The 17,909-nt window shown below is 38.8% G+C and overlaps 1 protein-coding gene across 1 annotated transcript in view; it reads left to right on the top strand.

Moving 5' to 3' along the window:
- Positions 1-17,909, top strand: part of Gucy2f (guanylate cyclase 2F, retinal) — a 110,896-nt gene that overhangs the window by 88,949 nt on the left and 4,038 nt on the right. Inside the window, exons 11-16 of the mRNA XM_004659141.2 lie at positions 533-681; positions 2,763-2,926; positions 3,985-4,177; positions 7,935-8,109; positions 13,038-13,136; positions 16,111-16,205. Coding sequence (XP_004659198.1) covers positions 533-681; positions 2,763-2,926; positions 3,985-4,177; positions 7,935-8,109; positions 13,038-13,136; positions 16,111-16,205 — 875 coding nt within the window. The remainder of the gene's footprint in view (positions 1-532; positions 682-2,762; positions 2,927-3,984; positions 4,178-7,934; positions 8,110-13,037; positions 13,137-16,110; positions 16,206-17,909) is intronic.

Below are 17,909 nucleotides of genomic sequence, written 5' to 3'. Positions count from 1 at the left end.
TCTGGTATATAATAATCATTCCACCAAAAGTAGTGTTCGTTAACTAGCAATTAGGAGAGTCTTAATAAGGCCTTGAAATGTTCACTGCTATTCTTAATTGCTTTTGCCTAGAGGTCATTCAGGGCAGAAGGGTGGTATGTGGGCTATGTCTGATCCTTCAGGGAGATCTATGTGTCTCTACTATAAGGACTGGAAGTCTTGGATGACTTGAGTCAAGGAAATCAGGACATTGAAGCAACAAAATTGAAATTGACATCAAATAAACTGCATTTAAAATGTAGCAAAAACAGGATAAAGATATGCCTATGTTATACCAATAGTTCAGTCCATCAATATCCTCACACTCATTCCCAAAGTGTGACATGGCCTTTGCTTAGGTGCAGTCAACATTAAAGCCACCTATGGAGAAATTGAAGGAGAATTTCCTTTCCATATTTCCTCCTGACAAACCCCGTTCTTAGCTAAAACTCAGCTCTTTGATGACCTTTTGCGTTTTTCTCATGAGTAACAAACTTTCTTTGCCTTTGGTCAGAAATCATAGACAGACTTCAGAAGCCTCCCCCTGTGTACAGACCAGTGGTCTCTCCTGAGCATGCCCCTCCAGAATGTCTCCAACTGATGAAGCAGTGCTGGGCTGAGGCTGCAGAACAACGGCCAACTTTTGACGAAATATTTAACCAGGTAAATCTTTAAATCTGATCTGTTCAAGAAGTCAGACTACTCAAGGATAACCTCATTGGATCCTCCTATTGTGGAAAGAACTTGCTGCAAGAGAAAAAAGGTGTTCATTTTGAAGAAGCAGACTGGAATTTGCTACTTTGAGCATATTCTCTAAGCATTCTCTAAGATCCCAAAGGGTTGTTTCTGATGCTCTTCTTTGCAGGAACTTCTTGTCCAGGCCATCCACAATCTGTCCTAACCAACCTTTCAGTAATGGAATTGAACCAATAGCCATTTGCAAGCCTTCACACTGGGACTGTTGGAAGATGGGTATCATTGAATAGATAGGGGCTACTCACATAGCCATATTTGCTACAAAGATTCTAGGGAACTCTGATGAATATACCATTTGGGTGACATCAAATTGTTTTTGGAGGGTCAGGAGTGATACATTGTGCTGTCAAAGGTGTTCTTGCAGAATGTGAAAATGGAAGATTCCTTAGGTGCCTAGGAGTCTATAAGAGGCAATTGGTGTGTGCGAAAAAAAAAAAAATAATTCCACCTGATAAGATGCTGAATTTCTAAAATGGTTGATTATTTTCTTAGAGTTGGAGATGGGAAGAGGGTGGGCAAAAAGACAGAGTTTCTGGTAAGAAAGTTAGGGTACAGTTCCTTTGTTAGAGCATAAAGTTTAAGCTTTGTTGAAATTACAGAATATAGAAACTCTGGGCACTCTCAATGAGTGCTGTGTCAGCTCAGATAGAGAGGCTTTTGAGCCTGGCTAGAGTACAACACCAAGATGCTTTATGACTGGCAGGTATCTGAGGCGGAAAGGAGACAGAGTAGGACTGAAAGCCTGATGGGCTCTGCTTTTGAAGTCATCCATGTCCCCAGCTAACAATGCCTCCATTAGTCTGGCTGGACTTCTTGAGGACACTCAAACAGGTGTTCAATAGTATGGAAAAAGCAAAGAACCATAAAGTTCACATTTCTAAAAAACTACCATGAGGCAGGAGAAAAAGCCATTTGTCCTTGTGTTGATGCTAAATATGTTATTTCAGAGGGCAGCAGAGAAGTTGCTAATAGATAGGAGTAGTGCACATCATGCAACTTGCAAACAAGACATTAACTGGTTTACTCTCACTACAATGCTTCAGCAAAAGTTTAGCCTGTCTCACAAGGCTAGCCTCTCAATTTCCTGCAGTTAATAAAACTTCAGTGAAAAGACGAGAATGAGCTTCCATAAATGAAGTAATAGGGAGAGCTCAAAAGACCTGAGCTGGCTCCTGAGCTTACTTCCAGGACCTTCGTAGATATATAGATGTGGACCAGGTTCATAAGGAAGCTCATAGAATTTGATTTCATGCAGTGGGTGCTATATGGAACATGTGTGGCACAAATATATAATTAGGTCCACTGGGTAGAGTCTTCGAAGTATGTTCAGAAAAACTTCCACCAGTCTTTTATTGTTATGAGCACAGCCATATGCATGCTGAGGGTTTATTCTTTGTGTCTTGTAGAGAACACTAAGGGATCAGAAAACAGGATGAGGCAAGACTATCTAATTTCCATCTGATCCTAACTGACCATTCGTTATTCTTAGACTTGATAATAACAAGAAAAGTTGAGGTAGATGTTAGTATGTAGATTTTTGAGCTCTCTTTAAGTGATCAAGAAACTCCCCTTATCCAAGAAATTTGAGAATGATTTAGTAGGCTGATAATTTAGAATGGTAAAATAACACTTGCTGCTCTGTTATTTTACCTTACTTTACCCACAAATGACTTGATCAAATTCTATTACATGTAAAATGGTGACTATTATTGGGATAACATCTCAGAACTAAAGAAACCTTTCTAGAACCCCTGTGCTCATACTTGAAAGAACCAGAAGAGTAAGGAAATGATGAGTTTGGCAGGTGGAAGACCACTGTAAATCTGTCAAGGTGAGAATAAGGGTGGGTGATGACAGTTCCCATTCATATCTGGGCTCATCTCACCTGTTAGGAAATTTTAGAGGAAAAGATTTGAGATAAAGAACTCCATCATTTCTGTGTTTGGAGAGTACTCGGCCCTGAGCTCCTCTTTCTGTTTTACTTTCAGTTCAAGACTTTCAATAAAGGGAAAAAAACCAATATCATTGATTCTATGCTCCGGATGTTGGAGCAATATTCTAGCAACCTGGAGGATTTGATCCGGGAGCGGACAGAAGAATTGGAAATTGAAAAGCAGAAAACAGAAAAGCTTCTAACACAGATGCTACCACCGTATGTGTGAACACCTGAGGAGTGTGAATCCTTGTAACAGTGTGTTCCATTTAAAGAGAGTAAAAAAAATTCCCCATCAACTTACCACTCCCTCCCCTTTGTCCTGAACCCTCTCTATTCCCAGTGGGTTTATATCACACCTTCAAATCAAAGTAGAATTGGAAGCCAAGGGAACAGAACACACCTCCTAATTTTCTACTACCTGTGGATCATGCTGGTCATTTGAGGTTTTGGTGCCTTGGTTTTTCTATATGCTAGAAGGTTGGGCAATTAAAAGAAGGTAGTACCAGGAGAGATGGCTTAGCAGTTAAGTGCTTGCCTGTGAAGCCTAAGGACCCCAGTTCGAGGCTTGATTCTCCAGGACCCATGTTAGCCAGATGCACAATGGGGCACATGCATCTGGAGTTCGTTTGCTGTGGCTGAAGGCCCTGGCATGCCCATTCTCTCTCTCTCTTTCTCTCTCTCTCTGTCTTTCTCTCTCTGTCACTGTCAAATAAATAAATAAAAAACTAAACCAAAAAAAAAAAATTTAAAAAGAAGGTAGATTCTAGAGGAAGGAAGCAGTGTTGTGTTCCCAGATTTTTCTCCTTTCGTTATAGCTTGCTAAAATTTCCAATGTTTTACCTAAGCATCTTATCATATTATCACATGACCTTCTGGAGATAATTGGAGAAACTAGTTTCATGAAAATGTAACCACGTGGAAACATTTCTTAAAAGAGGTAGATTGGATGGAAGTATTGGGAACAGAGAAAATTTAGTGGAAGTATAGACCAGATCTGTCTCTTCAGTGCTATATACTAGTACCAGGCACAATGCCCAGCATATTGTTAGTACTTGATATATATTTGTAGAATAAGTGAACTAATGAACACATTAGCCAATATATGTTTTTTCTTATTTACCTTATAAGTGATTTTTATAAAAATTGTGTTTTTAGCAGCAGAGAAGTTGCTAATAGATAGGAGTAGTGCACATCATGTGTGTGTGTGTGTATGTGTGTGTGTGTTTTATAGGGAGTCTGCATGCTTCTTAAGAATAGATATGCTTGCTTTTCAGATCAGTTGCTGAATCTCTCAAAAAGGGTTGCACAGTTGAACCTGAAGGCTTTGACTTGGTCACTTTGTACTTCAGTGATATTGTGGGCTTCACTACTATTTCTGCCATGAGTGAGCCAATTGAGGTGGTGGATCTTTTGAATGACCTATACACACTCTTTGATGCAATCATTGGCAGTCATGATGTCTACAAGGTATGTTAATTAGCAGACAAATGCACTCTAGCATGAATCTTTTAATATAAGGTTTACCTATGTATATCCGAAAACTAAAGGATGCAATAGTAAAGAATATTGTTATTTAGAAATGAAAGTAAGAGTAATATGCCAATATTCCATTGAAAACAAAGGCACAATACAAGGCATATTATCTCCTCCTTTATGAATAAAGGATCTCAACCCAGGGCTGGAGAGATGGCTCAGCAGTTAAGCGCTTGCCTGTGAAGCCTAAGGACCCTGGTTCGAGGCTCGGTTCCCCAGGTCCCACGTTAGCCAGATGCACAAGGGGGCGCACGCGTCTGGAGTTCGTTTGCAGAGGCTGGAAGCCCTGGTGCGCCCATTCTCTCTCTCTCCCTCTATCTGTCTTTCTCTCTGTGTCTGTCGCTCTCAAATAAATAAATTAAAAAAAAAAAACATTTTAAAAAAGAAACTCACCTGGGTGTGGTGGTGCCCACCTTCAATCCAAGCACTTGGGAGGCAGAGGTAGGAGGATCATTGTGAGTTTGAGTCCACCCTGTGGCTACATATTGAATTCCAGGTCATCCTGGGCTGGAGTGAGACCCTAACTTGAAAAACCAAAACCAAAACAACAACATATGACCAAAACAAACAAACAAACAAAAAACAAAAACAATCTCAATTCAGGGCACCGATTGCCAGAAAGATTTCTCTTAAACTGCTTTTTAGAATTAGGACTAAGAAGGGGTTGAGATGGAGAAATCTCTTGCAGTTCAGTAGCTGAATCCTCACAATGTAGGCAGTATTGTAGAAGGACCTAATGGAAACACAAATGTATTGATGTTTTCCCATAATTAGTAGCCTCTATAGTGTGTATCTCCCTAAAGTTTGTATAGATTTAATACATGCTATGAAAATTTGGTATCCTTCTTAGGTATCATTTTTATATAGAAAGTATCTTGGCATCACACCAGCATACTTTTAGATCTGTGGCTTTTGGGGATTGCTTCAGGGTAAACCAACATATAAACTATTCATCTGAGGTTCAACGATGTGATTGTGAGAAGGTTTCTACCTTTTTCCATCCCTCTAACATATCTATTTTTGTTCTTTCTGTCAAATGTCACAGAAGAAATGTAGAGAACAGATGACACCATTCCCTCATTTTTGCACCAAGCTTCCTTACACATTAAAAAAATACGTTGTCTTTTCTCTATGCAGAAAATATGTAAAATCTCATAGTTCTGTAGGGATACTTCCATATTATCTGCAACATGGATTCTTGTCTTATTGATGGACAGAGATGGCCTAGGCATCACAAAGGTTAGACAGCTCCTATGTCCTAGGAACCAAGGTAGAGCTCCATTCATTAGATCCTTCACAGTTGTCTGAAATGTTCTCGCTCTCAGATTAGACTGGATCTTTCAGGCCAGGTAGAAAGCCTCAGTGCTAGACCAAGGTACCTAAATAGGATTTAGAAATAGACATCATACCTGTCAATCAGCAAGAGCTATAAGCTAATCAAGATGCAGACAGACATGGTAGGTGTGTTTTAAGTCTGCTTCAGTGATGAGCTCTTAGGAAGCTCAGGATTTCTTGTTTCGTAAGTGTTGAGTATAAAAATAAGTGACTGCTGCTCCCACAATGCATAACCCACAACCCCATGGGGAATATCAGCAACCATAATGAACAGTGCCCCCATTGAAATTGGAGCAGAGAAGAGGGTTAAGATGGGACCAATACATGATGTATCCATAGTAAGTATGTTCTTAATAATAATTAGATAAATAAATTAAAAAAATAAGTGGTCATGGAAACCATGGTGGAGGAAAAATCCATTGAATCAGACTACCTGTCTTAACTTTTTGAACTCAAGCAGCTTGAAGAGAATAACAAATCACTGAAAGCTAATTCAGTTGAAATTAAAACCAAAGATGATTCAGCATTGACAGTGACACAACCACTGATTTATTCAATCCAGCTGATTCTGTTCAAACAATTATTGAGGGTCCTAGGGAATGACGCCATTAGCTATTTTGGTACTTCACAGATGCAATAGGGTATTAGTAGGCTGTTCTCAAGATGAAACAGGGATATCTAAATACAGAAATGGAATTTAATTTTCGAGCCTGTTTATTAAAAGCAGCACAGTGCAAAGGAAACAAAAATTGAACCAGCAGTGAACCAACAAATCCATTTGTATTTCATTTTCCCTACCTGTAAAATTGGAATCACCTCCCCTGGTACTTGATAATCTGAAATGAAGGTGAGACATCTACTAAAGAATTATAAAGTTTGTATTTTGTTTTTAATGTTCACTTCTGCCACTACCTTATCTCACTCAGACATTTTTAAGACCTTTGCTTCCCTTGTATTGTCCATATGCTGGCTGATGTAGCCCATAATTTTCCATAATACAAATGCCCAGCAGTGTGAGCCTCTGTGTTCTTCTAATGACCTCATCCAAATTGTCCTGGCCTTCTGGGTGACCAAATTATCAAAATTAGAGGGTCAACTACCCTGCTCTGATAATGGTCAGTCACTAATTTTCCATCTTGTGCATTGTGACCCTTTCTTCCTCTGTGCAAGCAGGTATGCTTATTTGAGAATAAGAGTCTTTCTGTCAAACTGCACCAGGGTAGAGAGACTCTGAAGGGAAGCACATTGAGGTACAAAGAATTATAGGTGCAAAGGATCATTGTTATAGGCTTTTTAGAATGTTATGATGAGGTACCCACTTCTGAATCCTAAAGATCTTTCTCTGTAGCTGACTAATAGCCACAGGGAGAGACTGGCTTTAAGATAGAACTGGTGATGATGACGGTGGTGGTGGTAATAGATTGTACTTAATATGTGCTAGAATTTAAGTGCTTAAATCTTGTCATTTAGTACTTATAAAACACTATGAGGTAGGCATTTACAATGTCCTTATTTTAAAGATGAGGATATTACAGCAAAGAGAAAGTAAATGACTTGCCCCAGGTTTGTAAGTGGTGAGTCTGGGATTCTAAGTAAGGCAGTGTAGTTTCAGAATTTCTTGGAAATATAGCTATAACAAAGCTTGTGTTAGCTCAACCTGACGGACATATTTCATGGAGGTTCTTTAAGCTTACTTAGTTTTGTGGATTTACCAGAGAGTTTCAGTGTACTGCTATCTAGAAGACTGAGCACATGCTGTGGAGAAGATGAGGAACACACATTTGCCTTTATTTCCAAATGTTCGGCTCTAAATGATCCATACAGAATATATAGGGCCATCATTTCCATCCCTAAGAGTGGTTACATTAGCAAGAAAAGACCAGTTCTCATACCCAAACAGTCTGTATATTTAACTGCACCATATTACCAAGGCAAAGCAGAGGGAATAGACTCTTCCTATCCTATCTCCCCATTTCCTAATTCTTAGGATGTTCTGTCTCATTTACTCAAGTTCATCTGGAGAAATGCTTAGTGAGAGTGTATCCTGAGGTACTTTTTCCCAGGTACTTCCCCAGGGATATCTTAAAATTAGTCCCAGAATGATTCCCTTTCCCTTGGCTCAGGGATTTCTTGAAACCTAATATTTCTCTGGGGTCATTCAGGAGCCAGTGAAGTACTGTGGGACCTAGACACCACTATTTTTATAGAACTCTCTATGTGCTTCAAATGTGAATCCAGGCCTGGGAATCACTGACAGATCATTCCTGTTATTTGGCTTCCATCATACACCAAAATCCTGGGGGAAAAAATGAAACATCAAATTACTTACCTGTTAATTCTACTTCTTGATTTTCAGGTTGAGACCATTGGAGATGCCTACATGGTGGCCTCAGGCCTCCCAAAGAGGAATGGCAGTAGACATGCTGCTGAGATTGCAAACATGTCCCTGGATATCTTGAGCTCTGTGGGTACTTTTAAAATGCGGCACATGCCAGAGGTGCCTGTCCGAATTCGAATGGGCCTGCATTCAGGTAACAGAAACTAGTTAAAGCAAAAGAAAATATTCCTATTTGGTTCAAGGAGGACTAGAAAATGAAGGAAAAAGCAACTCCTTCCTGTTTTCGGAAAGCTGGATTATAAAGGTGTACAAGGCTGCTTAATTCCTGTTGGCCTAGCCAAGTTTCCCTTCTTTTCATCGCCTACACTGATATAATGAGTAACAGCCTGTGTTCTTCTACCAGATATCCCAGTCTGTCCTTCTGAGGTTGCACCAACATTTCTATGTTTGACTATGTTACAAGACCACCAAGTTGTATTTAGCACAAGTCAGGTAATTAATGAAAATATAAATGCCAACGTGTTTTCCCTTCATACTCATGCCCTCTTGGTTGAATGTCGTCAAGGTGTTGCCCCTTCATGGTATCTTTCCCACTTATTGACACATCCATGGGTATCTTTATCTCATCCACTAGCTTCTCTGGCTTGTTTGCCTTTGTACTCCCCACCTATACGTCTTTTCTCTCCTCTTCTAGAAAACTTTTCTTTCCCTCATACTTTTCACATCTTTTCTTTGCTCACTTGTGGGAAAAGATGATATAAAAAGATGAATTATTTTATGTGGCATGTAAATAGTGGGTAAAGGAGAACTGGGGGAAGACAGGGAGAGGGGAGAGAATGGAGGATGGGAACAAACAAAAACAAATTGCATTTGAAAATGTCAAACTTAGTGGCATCTAAATCTGTGTTTGCCAATTAAAAAATAAAAGATCACTAAGAATAAAAACAAAAAGTAGATGACCTCATTATGCCATTTCTTCGCTCTCCATGTCCTCCTTGTGTACAATCTTGTTTCAGTCATCACCACTTGCCCCAGTCTTTTACCACCTTTAACTCTTTTGGAATTTGCATTCATGACAACCCTTGCTAAAATTTCCCATAGTTTGTTATCATGGCCTGTTCCTCACTTTCTAGTGCTGCTTTTCTCGTCATTTATTGGTTTCTTTAGCTCTTCATATCCTCTACCATCTTTTGCACAGCTTTCATTGTGGTGATATAACTGTGGGAAGTTCTTCACTTCTATTTTATTTCTCTATCTAGTACAATCTTGCTTTCATTTTTTACCACTGCCTGATAATTCCTTTTGTCACTGTCTGTCCCTTAAGTATTGATAGGTATTCTCTAATGTTCTGCCTTGATCCTCCACTCCCCATATATTTCCTTGTTTGGTGGTTTCAGTTAGATGTTCCCAATTAACTCATGTGTTTTGAACGCTTGTTTCCCAGCTGATGGCAAATTTGAAGTGAAACCTTTCTAGAGTAGGTGTGTTATTGAGGGCAGGCTTATGGGCATTATATCCAGCTACCTCCTGCTAGGGTTTGGGTTATTCTTCTGCTACTGTTTTCTACCTGCTGTGGCAGAGTTGATATCCAGCCTTGGCTCATGCCATTATGGAGCTTCCCCTTGAGACTGTAAACAACAACAACAACAACAAAAACCAAACAAAAACATTCCACCCATCAGCTGCTTTTGCTTAGGTATTTTGTCTCAGCAATAAAAAAGAAAACTACAACAAAAAATTTGTACCAGTGGAATAGGGTTATTACTGATAGAAACCTCATTTTGTGGGTTTTGGACTTTTGGAATTGATTTATGGGAGGAATGTAGAAGTATTTGAAACCTGGATTTACAAATATGGTAGCCTACTTGATGCTGTGGGAGTATAAATGCAAGAGGAAAGGGTCCTTGGATTTGCAGTGTATTTATTTATTTATTTATTTATTTGAAATGCCTGCTGGACATTGTGAGCAGGGTTGTTAGAGTTCCTGTATGGAACCTAATGGAGGCATGCAGAGGAACTGTATGGTGTAGTAGAGACCCAGCATTATTTTTGAGATGCCAGGACTATGGGATGACTGACAAGGAAAGTTGATTGTGGAGGGTGGATTGTTACCTTGGCTGTAAGCAGCCCCGATTGAGGGGTTGAATTGGAACCTCAGAAACTTCATGTAGGTTTCCAATGGATATAGAACTATAGGATTTTGTAGTTGCCTTGCTTGTTTTAGACCTTGTATTGGTCCAGTCTTTCCTTACAATACCATTTTTTTTTCAGTGTGAATGTGACTCTTACATTATGTGTTTTTGATTTTGTGGGCTTATAGTTGAGAAACCTTGGGCTATTAGGATGATTCAAGAGTGTTCAGATAAAAATAAAACTCTATGGGGACCTAACCATTGGACTGAATGCATTGAATCAGGATGGTCATCATTTTATGGGGTCCAGGGGCAGAGTGTAGTGGTTTGAATAGAATGTCATAAACTCACGTGTTTTGAGTATTTGGTTCCCCCTATGGCAATTTGGGCAGTGGAGTCTTGCTGTTGTTGTGTTGTTGGGGACAGGCTTTGGGGTGTTATAGCCAGCTCTCGATTTCTAGAATTCTGCTCACTGTCTTGTTGCTGTTTTCCACCTACTGTGGCTGAGGATATGTCCAGCCACTACTCATGTCATGCTTTTCTCTGACATCATGGAGCTTATCCTTGAGACTGTAAGCCAGAAAGCAAACAAAATACTTTCCATTCATCATCTGATTCTTATCAGATGATTTTTTCCAGCAACAAGACGGTAACTGCCACACTCAGGTAATCTTATTCTTATATGTAATTTCATCACTGTGTTTGTGCTGGTGGTTTTTAACTCCCCAGCTTCAGGATAGCTTTCTCCTTTTAGTTTCAGCCTTGCCTATCAAACTTTCTGAGGATATACCTATGTGAATACTTTCACATAGTTCTTAAATTTCACATGCCTAAAACGCAGTTATTCTTTCTCAAACAAATGTCCACATCTTACCATATTTTGTACTTCACTTTGGGTTACTACCATGAAACCAGTTGCTTCAGTTAGTCTTGAGTGTCATCCTTGACTCCTCCCTTACTCTCACCTTCAACAGTCAGCTATCTATTAATTCTTCAAGGTTTTGTTCTTTTTATCATTTTTTTAGTTCATTTTGTCTTTCCTTGAATAGTACCAACTAAGTCTAGGCCACCAGCATCTCCTACCTGGATCACTATAATTACATCATTTTACTTCCACCCTTGTATCTTTCCATCTATCCTTTCAATAGTAATAAGCAAAGTATATGTTGTCTTGTTTGTGCTTCCACTAGACTTTAAGCTGCTTGGCAGCAGGAAACATATCTTCTTCATATTTTCATACTGAAGGATTAGCACATAGCAGATGTTCACTATTTGTTTTCAAAGAAAATCTGTGAGTTCTCATTTGTGCTCCTTTGCTCTATCTGCAACCCTTTCAGTATACCTGCACTTGGATGATTCATCACTTCAAATATAACATATTTAAAAGTACAAGACATCATTTCCCATAAATGAACACAAACTGAGAGTGCCATTCCAATTTTCTTTGGAAAGCCAAATGTGTTGGTTCTCCTGTCATGTATTTTACAGCCTGTTTGTAGCCTCCTATTTTTCATTATCACTTCCTTTACAATTCCTTGTGATTGTATTTTTGCAATAGCTTTCACTAGGTTTAACCTCTACCCTCATTACATTCAACCTGCATATTTAAGAGAATAAAAAAGAAAAAAAAACACTCTTCCTATAATCTTTGCTCAAAATTCTCTTATGGTCTAAGGTTGCCTTTTTATATAACCTACTTAATCTAACTTTATCTCCAGAATCTTCCCAGATGCCTGAACAGGTGGAATACTTTCTCAACGTGATACCTAAAATTCGATGCATGTTCAATCTCAATCATAAATTTTGATGTGTGTTCCTTTTTGGCTTGCTTATTTGAATCCTATTTACCTATCAAGACTCAGGTTGAACCCTTATTTTGCCATTGGATCCTGCTTCACCGAGTCAGGTCCTAATAATAGTAAGTTCCTATCCTCATTTCCTAAACAAGTATATGACTTCCTGTACAATAACCTGTTCTCAGATATTCATTGTTTTGGGCCTTTGCTTAATCATTTCCCACCTTATAGTTTCTTTTCTTCAATTAGATTTGAATCTCCTGTACAATTTTCTGGACCATGTATTACATTTCTTCTTTATTCCCTACAGTGCCTGCCTCAGTGATCTCTGGGTGCTTCTGCAGGAGAAAGAAGTCAACTAAGAAGAAAAATAATCTTATTTATTTCTATTCTCAGCCAAAAGAAACTTTTGAAGAAAAATACTTAATTACTTTAACTCAGGAGAGAATAAAACTGTAATACTGAAAAATTGAAAGATAGAAACAGCAAAGATCAGAAAAGTCAAGGTTGAGATTTTTGTAGCTACTACAAAACTGACTTCCTCCTGTCTTACTCGTGAAGTATTTTATTTTCTTATTTTTTTCAATTACCCTGAACATCTAACACAGCCATAATCAAATTTAAGAACAAAAATTGTTGCAAGGACAAATAGAACTTGTGTTTGGTTTATCTATGCACATTATTCTTCCACACCCCCAAAAACATATAAATGAAAGCCAATTCTACTTGTTTTCAGATTTTCCAATGGTCTTAGCACTAATTCTCTTTGTTGACACAGTTTGAGAAACAGAAGAACCTATGAGATTTTTCCATCCCTAAGGCATAAGAAGCAGTCACTATTTTTTCCTTATAGTAAACATGTTTGGATCCTGAGTCCCTGTGCATGTTTTTCTGGTTTGGCTTTTTGATGCTTATTTGTCTTTGTCGACAGAAACAAGCATCTTGCTTTTTACTGTTACCTGGAATAGAGGTATAAGTCAGAAAGGAAGTCATGTATGCATCATTGTGAATTTGTTTTCTTGCATAGCAAACAGTTCATTATTCAATTTCAAGGCAGCCTTCAGATTCCCAGAGTTCCTGGATGGCACCTTTGATTGTTTTACAAAGCTACATTTCCTCCCCTTGCAGGGCTGCTCTATTAGCATCTGGTGCATACCTGTTATCTATAATCCTAACTTCCTTCTACTCCCTAGGGCCTGTTGTTGCTGGTGTGGTGGGCCTCACCATGCCCAGATACTGTTTGTTTGGAGACACAGTGAACACAGCTTCTCGAATGGAATCAACAGGATTACGTGAGTATCTGTAGGTAGATGGATGGGATGGAATCACTCTGCTAGTAGGAAAAGTGATTCTTCAGGAGAGGATAAAGAGAACAGGGTAGTTGATGTTTTAATGATTCAGAGAAAAATAAAAGATAATTAGAGAAGGTTAAGATTTATCACACATTTTCCTGGCCTCTAAAAGCAAGCCAGTAGGGGGTGATGTTGGATTGAGCATGTACCTATCTTGTTCAGGAAATAAAGCTGTAGTTAAGGGACCCTGAAACAGCCAATTCGATCAAAACAACTTAAAAAAGTCTTCTGGGTAAAAGAAAGAATTGGCCAGCTTAGTGGGTGTCGGGGAGTCATGTTGAGAAAAGAACTAGGTAAGAGACTGACATTTTCAGTTTTTCAACTAGTTCGTGAAGATGCATGAGGCAGCTGCCTCCTAGCTGGCTGTTGTTTGCTGCTCTAGCCTTCTATCTGAACTGGTTAGGACCCTAGGATTTCTGGCTTTAACAAATAGCCTATTAGAACTTAGCAATAATCCTTCAATCTAAGGAGCTTGGAATTTGGAAATAATTAATTCCAAACTGCCTGTATACACAACCTTTTGTTTCTATCAAAATAGGCATAATATCAAAGATCCTATTTATTCCCCTCCTCTTTGAGAATACAATTGTACAGATTATTATTGCCACTTGTCTGTTGCTGGCAAGATGCTGGGTCGACCCTTTCTTGGTTATTTACTGTCTCTACTGAGATACTGTCAGAATTATAATGTGTCTTTTACATATATCATGGTTGAGCAAAGCACTTTTCTGTGGTATTATTGGAAAAGCATAGGGAATATTAAATTCAAAATACAGTTTTTATGGCTTTTCTTTTAAAAGAAAAAATTTAAGCCATTAGCAGTCCTGGATTTGGCCATAACTAGGCAAGGCGAGCTACTCTCCAACTTCAGCAATATACTCAAACTAGTCCCTGATGATATGGTGGCCTATATCACAGCAGGTGGTGCCCTGTCTGACCCCAACCCCCATCACTCATGTGCAGAAACAAGCTTACACAATGGCTCTAGTCTTAGTCAATCTAGCCTGGGCAGCCATGATTAAGGAGGCAGCACGGAACTTAGAAACTGTTGTCAGAATAAATTTTCTTACATCTGGGAAAGTCTTTAAACTTCACAGATATGGCAGAGGCCATGGAAGTAGTCATACAGGAACCTCTGTGTGAATATGACTTTGCTTATGACTTTGCTCTTGAAGTACAACCCAAGATGAAGTGAAAGTGATCATGGAACTGCAATGCAGATTTGGCACAATACTTAGGACTGATGTAAGCTTGTAGAAGGCTGAAGTCATATTCTGGTCTGCACTAGGAAAAAAACTGCACAAATTTCACATTGAAAATAGATTGCTGAGAGCAAAAACAAGAACTGAATTTTGAGGTTTAGACATCACCTTGGCCCATGGTCAGGTATGAAGAATAAAACAAATAGAATAACCCACAGTGTTTATTGAACAGTGGCTTTGCAAGGAAAGTACTGTGTGGAACATGAATAAGTATGGACATGTAATTTCTGCACTTCAGGACTTGGTTTGTGTATTTTTCTAATGGCTCTTGAATCGAAACCAAAGATGAAAATACTTACTGAAATCTGTGAGGAGGTGTCTTGTAACTGTATGGTGGATACTACAGCAGGGCATGGAATAAGGCTATCAACCAAACATACATTTCATCATTATCTCCTTAGTGTCCAGTTCAAGCACTGAGGTTCTGGAATGGAAGTTGCTAGTGCCTTCACCCTGAAATTATCTTCTTTATCATATAGGTAGATGGTGGATAGGATCAGCTGTGTGTTTCCATAGGTAGGATCACCCTACTGAAAGAGTCCCTGAAGATCATATGCTAGTGGGATGGCACACATTGGACTGTCAAGAGATACATTAATCAGTCATGTGCTCTTTATGAACATGGCAACCCTTTTTGAGCACAGGCTTTGGATGACTATGAGTGAATGAGGAAAATACAAACAATAGTACTGAACTATTAAGAAAAGGAAAGCCATTGTGACTATACATGATGAAAGTTTCTTGCTATTCTTTTTAGCATTTGTAGTGAGATTATAATTCACTTCTAAAATGAATGGTTTCTGAAAATGTATTAAGAGCATATATTGAATTTTTTCTAAGACTCAACCTCAACAATGTGTCACTTCATTAAGAGTTATTCTTTTCAGGATTGCCAAGGATCTTACTTTAGTCAACAAGTGACTGATAATCATTAAGGCATTGCATTTTGGTTCTAAATAAACATTTAAAGAGCTAGTATCTCATACAAAGCTCTTATCCAAAGTTGGAGTCTAATACTGGGAAATAGGACATTCATGTGTGTACACAGCTATAAGTACTGCCACCACCAAAGGACAGTTAGCTATTTCCAATACATAAGAAATATGTGTCAACAGAAGTCTTGTGTTATTTCTCATTGAGTTTTTATTGTAAATAAAGTAATACTGAGAAGAGGAAGGTATTAATGACAATTTTGGAAAAATGATAAGGGAATATTTTGGGACAAGACACCCATTTTTCTTTTAAGTAGGTTTATATAGGATTGGGGTGTTTGGCACTAGTAGTAGCCATTGGTATGAGAAGCTGATGAAACCAAACTTCCCTCAGAGGAGATCACATTTCAGCTGAGAGCACAGTTGCAGTTACAGGGTTGTCTCCATCTCAACCTTTCAGTTAAAGAACACCTTTCTATTGCATGACCTTTCATCAGGGATAGTGTCAGGGCAGCTAGGCACTACTGCTAACATCTTATTTGGACCTGGTTAGGAGGCCATTTACTCCTGTCCTGAAAAGCCAGTATTAAATCTCTCTCTCTCAGGAGTTTGCTTAGGGTCTCCTACACTCTGATATTGGGACACTCATTATGTTGATAATGCCTCATTGCTTTTACCAATGAAAAAAGAGTAAAAGTGATGCTTCTCCTTCTGTTACAGCTTACCGAATTCATGTCAGTCTCAGCACAGTTACAATTCTTCGAACTCTGAGTGAGGGTTATGAAGTAGAGCTTCGAGGAAGAACAGAGCTCAAGGTATAATGAACTTTTGTTTTGGAAACCAAACCACTTGGACACGCTTGCTTCTAGAGAGGTCATGGTCTACTGAAAAAGCTTACTTGGGAGTCTGCGACTAGAAGCTATAAGTTAGACAGAATCTTTAGCCTCATTTGAGGTTCACAAAAGATCACTCCCTTCTGCTTCAGTTCTGTTCTCTTTGAAAAATGCCTAAAGTGGGGTGTAGGATAATTGAAAATCTTTCTACTTTTTTCTGATGGTAAGTTCCATCATTCTCTCTCCTAAAGAATTTCCCAGAATTTGGCTTTCTAATGAACCAAGTTTTCATGTTCATTGACTAATTCCTGTTCAGTTTAGTCTTTGACACTGCTAAATATTGTTCAATAAGGCAAAGTATTGGTGAATTTAGGTTTTATATTTTCCTGTTCTCTCTGACTGTTCATTCAAGCATTGGCCTGTTTACAGAGAGCCTCTATGTCCTCCAAGCACAGGGAGGATAAAAGTCAGTTTCTATGTCATGAAAACATTCTGTAACCCCTTTTCCTTATGTTGAGTTATCACCTGACATGGGACTTAGGCATAGGACAATTTCCTTTTTTGACATTTTCACTGAATTTTCCTCTTTTCCTCTAGATGCTCTCGGGACCACATGTGGATCTAGTTTTTAAAGATCTCAGGGGTCTGATAATCTAACCCATTCATTTTCAGATAAAGAGTGACTGCTCAAAAAGGTGAAGTAATTTGAGCAGGGCCACAGAGTCATTTGATAGCAGAATCAAGCCAAATCTCAGAGAGCCTGGCTTGCTTCCATAACACCATGCTGCATGATGATTAAGATGATCTTTTAGCGATTGTTTGTGGGAAAAGAAAAGACTGGGCATTGGGTTCTGTATAGTAGAGGCTATTTGCATGTAACTAAATTTCAGAATTTAAAGGTAGAAAGGCCTGATTCTTGACCACTTCCCTTTTCTGGCTAGTGTTACTTCAAATAGATCCTTAACTTCTTCTAGCAGGTAGAATGAGTCACTGACAAGGTGACACAAGCTCTTTCCCACCTCTGCAGAAAACTCACACAGTGACATGTTGGGAGTAGGGATATTACTTGGACAGCAAATCAAATTGTTCAAGGCTTTTGTGATCCCTCTATACACTTCATCATTTCTCAACAGTGACAGATGAAGGCAGCTTAATTTCCTAGTTTTCTGAAGCACTTTTTAATGTATTGTTAGGCATAGAAATTTCACTTAAGATCCGAAGAGCTAAAAAAGTTTTCTTTTTTTTTCCTCCAAGATAGGATCTCCCTCTACCTAGGTTGACCTGAAATCACTATGCAGTCTCAGGCTGGCCTTAAACTCAAAGAAATCCTTCTACCTTGGCTTCCTGAGTACAGGGACTAAAATCCTTCTACCTTGGCTTCCTGAGTACAGGGACTAAAGCCATGTGTTACCATACCTGGGCAGAGGGATTTTTTTTTTTTTTAACTTTGAAGAAAAAAAGATGTAGCCCTACTGTCATGGTTTATTGTCCCACAAGTTCTAGACAAGAAAAGTTGTATCTTTAGAAGTTTCTAGCATAAAAACACATTTATTTCAAAAGGCCCTTTGCAGCTTCACAACTTCTCTCATCCCAAGGAATTAGGGAACATGCTATAGCAAGCTGGAGGAAGAGCTACTTTTTGATGTCTCATTGAGCTTTGATTATTGGGTGACAGAGGCCTCATAA

Source organism: Jaculus jaculus, chromosome X (genome assembly GCF_020740685.1).
Source record: "Jaculus jaculus isolate mJacJac1 chromosome X, mJacJac1.mat.Y.cur, whole genome shotgun sequence".
NCBI classification, from domain to species: Eukaryota; Metazoa; Chordata; class Mammalia; order Rodentia; family Dipodidae; genus Jaculus; species Jaculus jaculus.
This window is presented reverse-complemented; position numbering and strand designations above follow the sequence as displayed.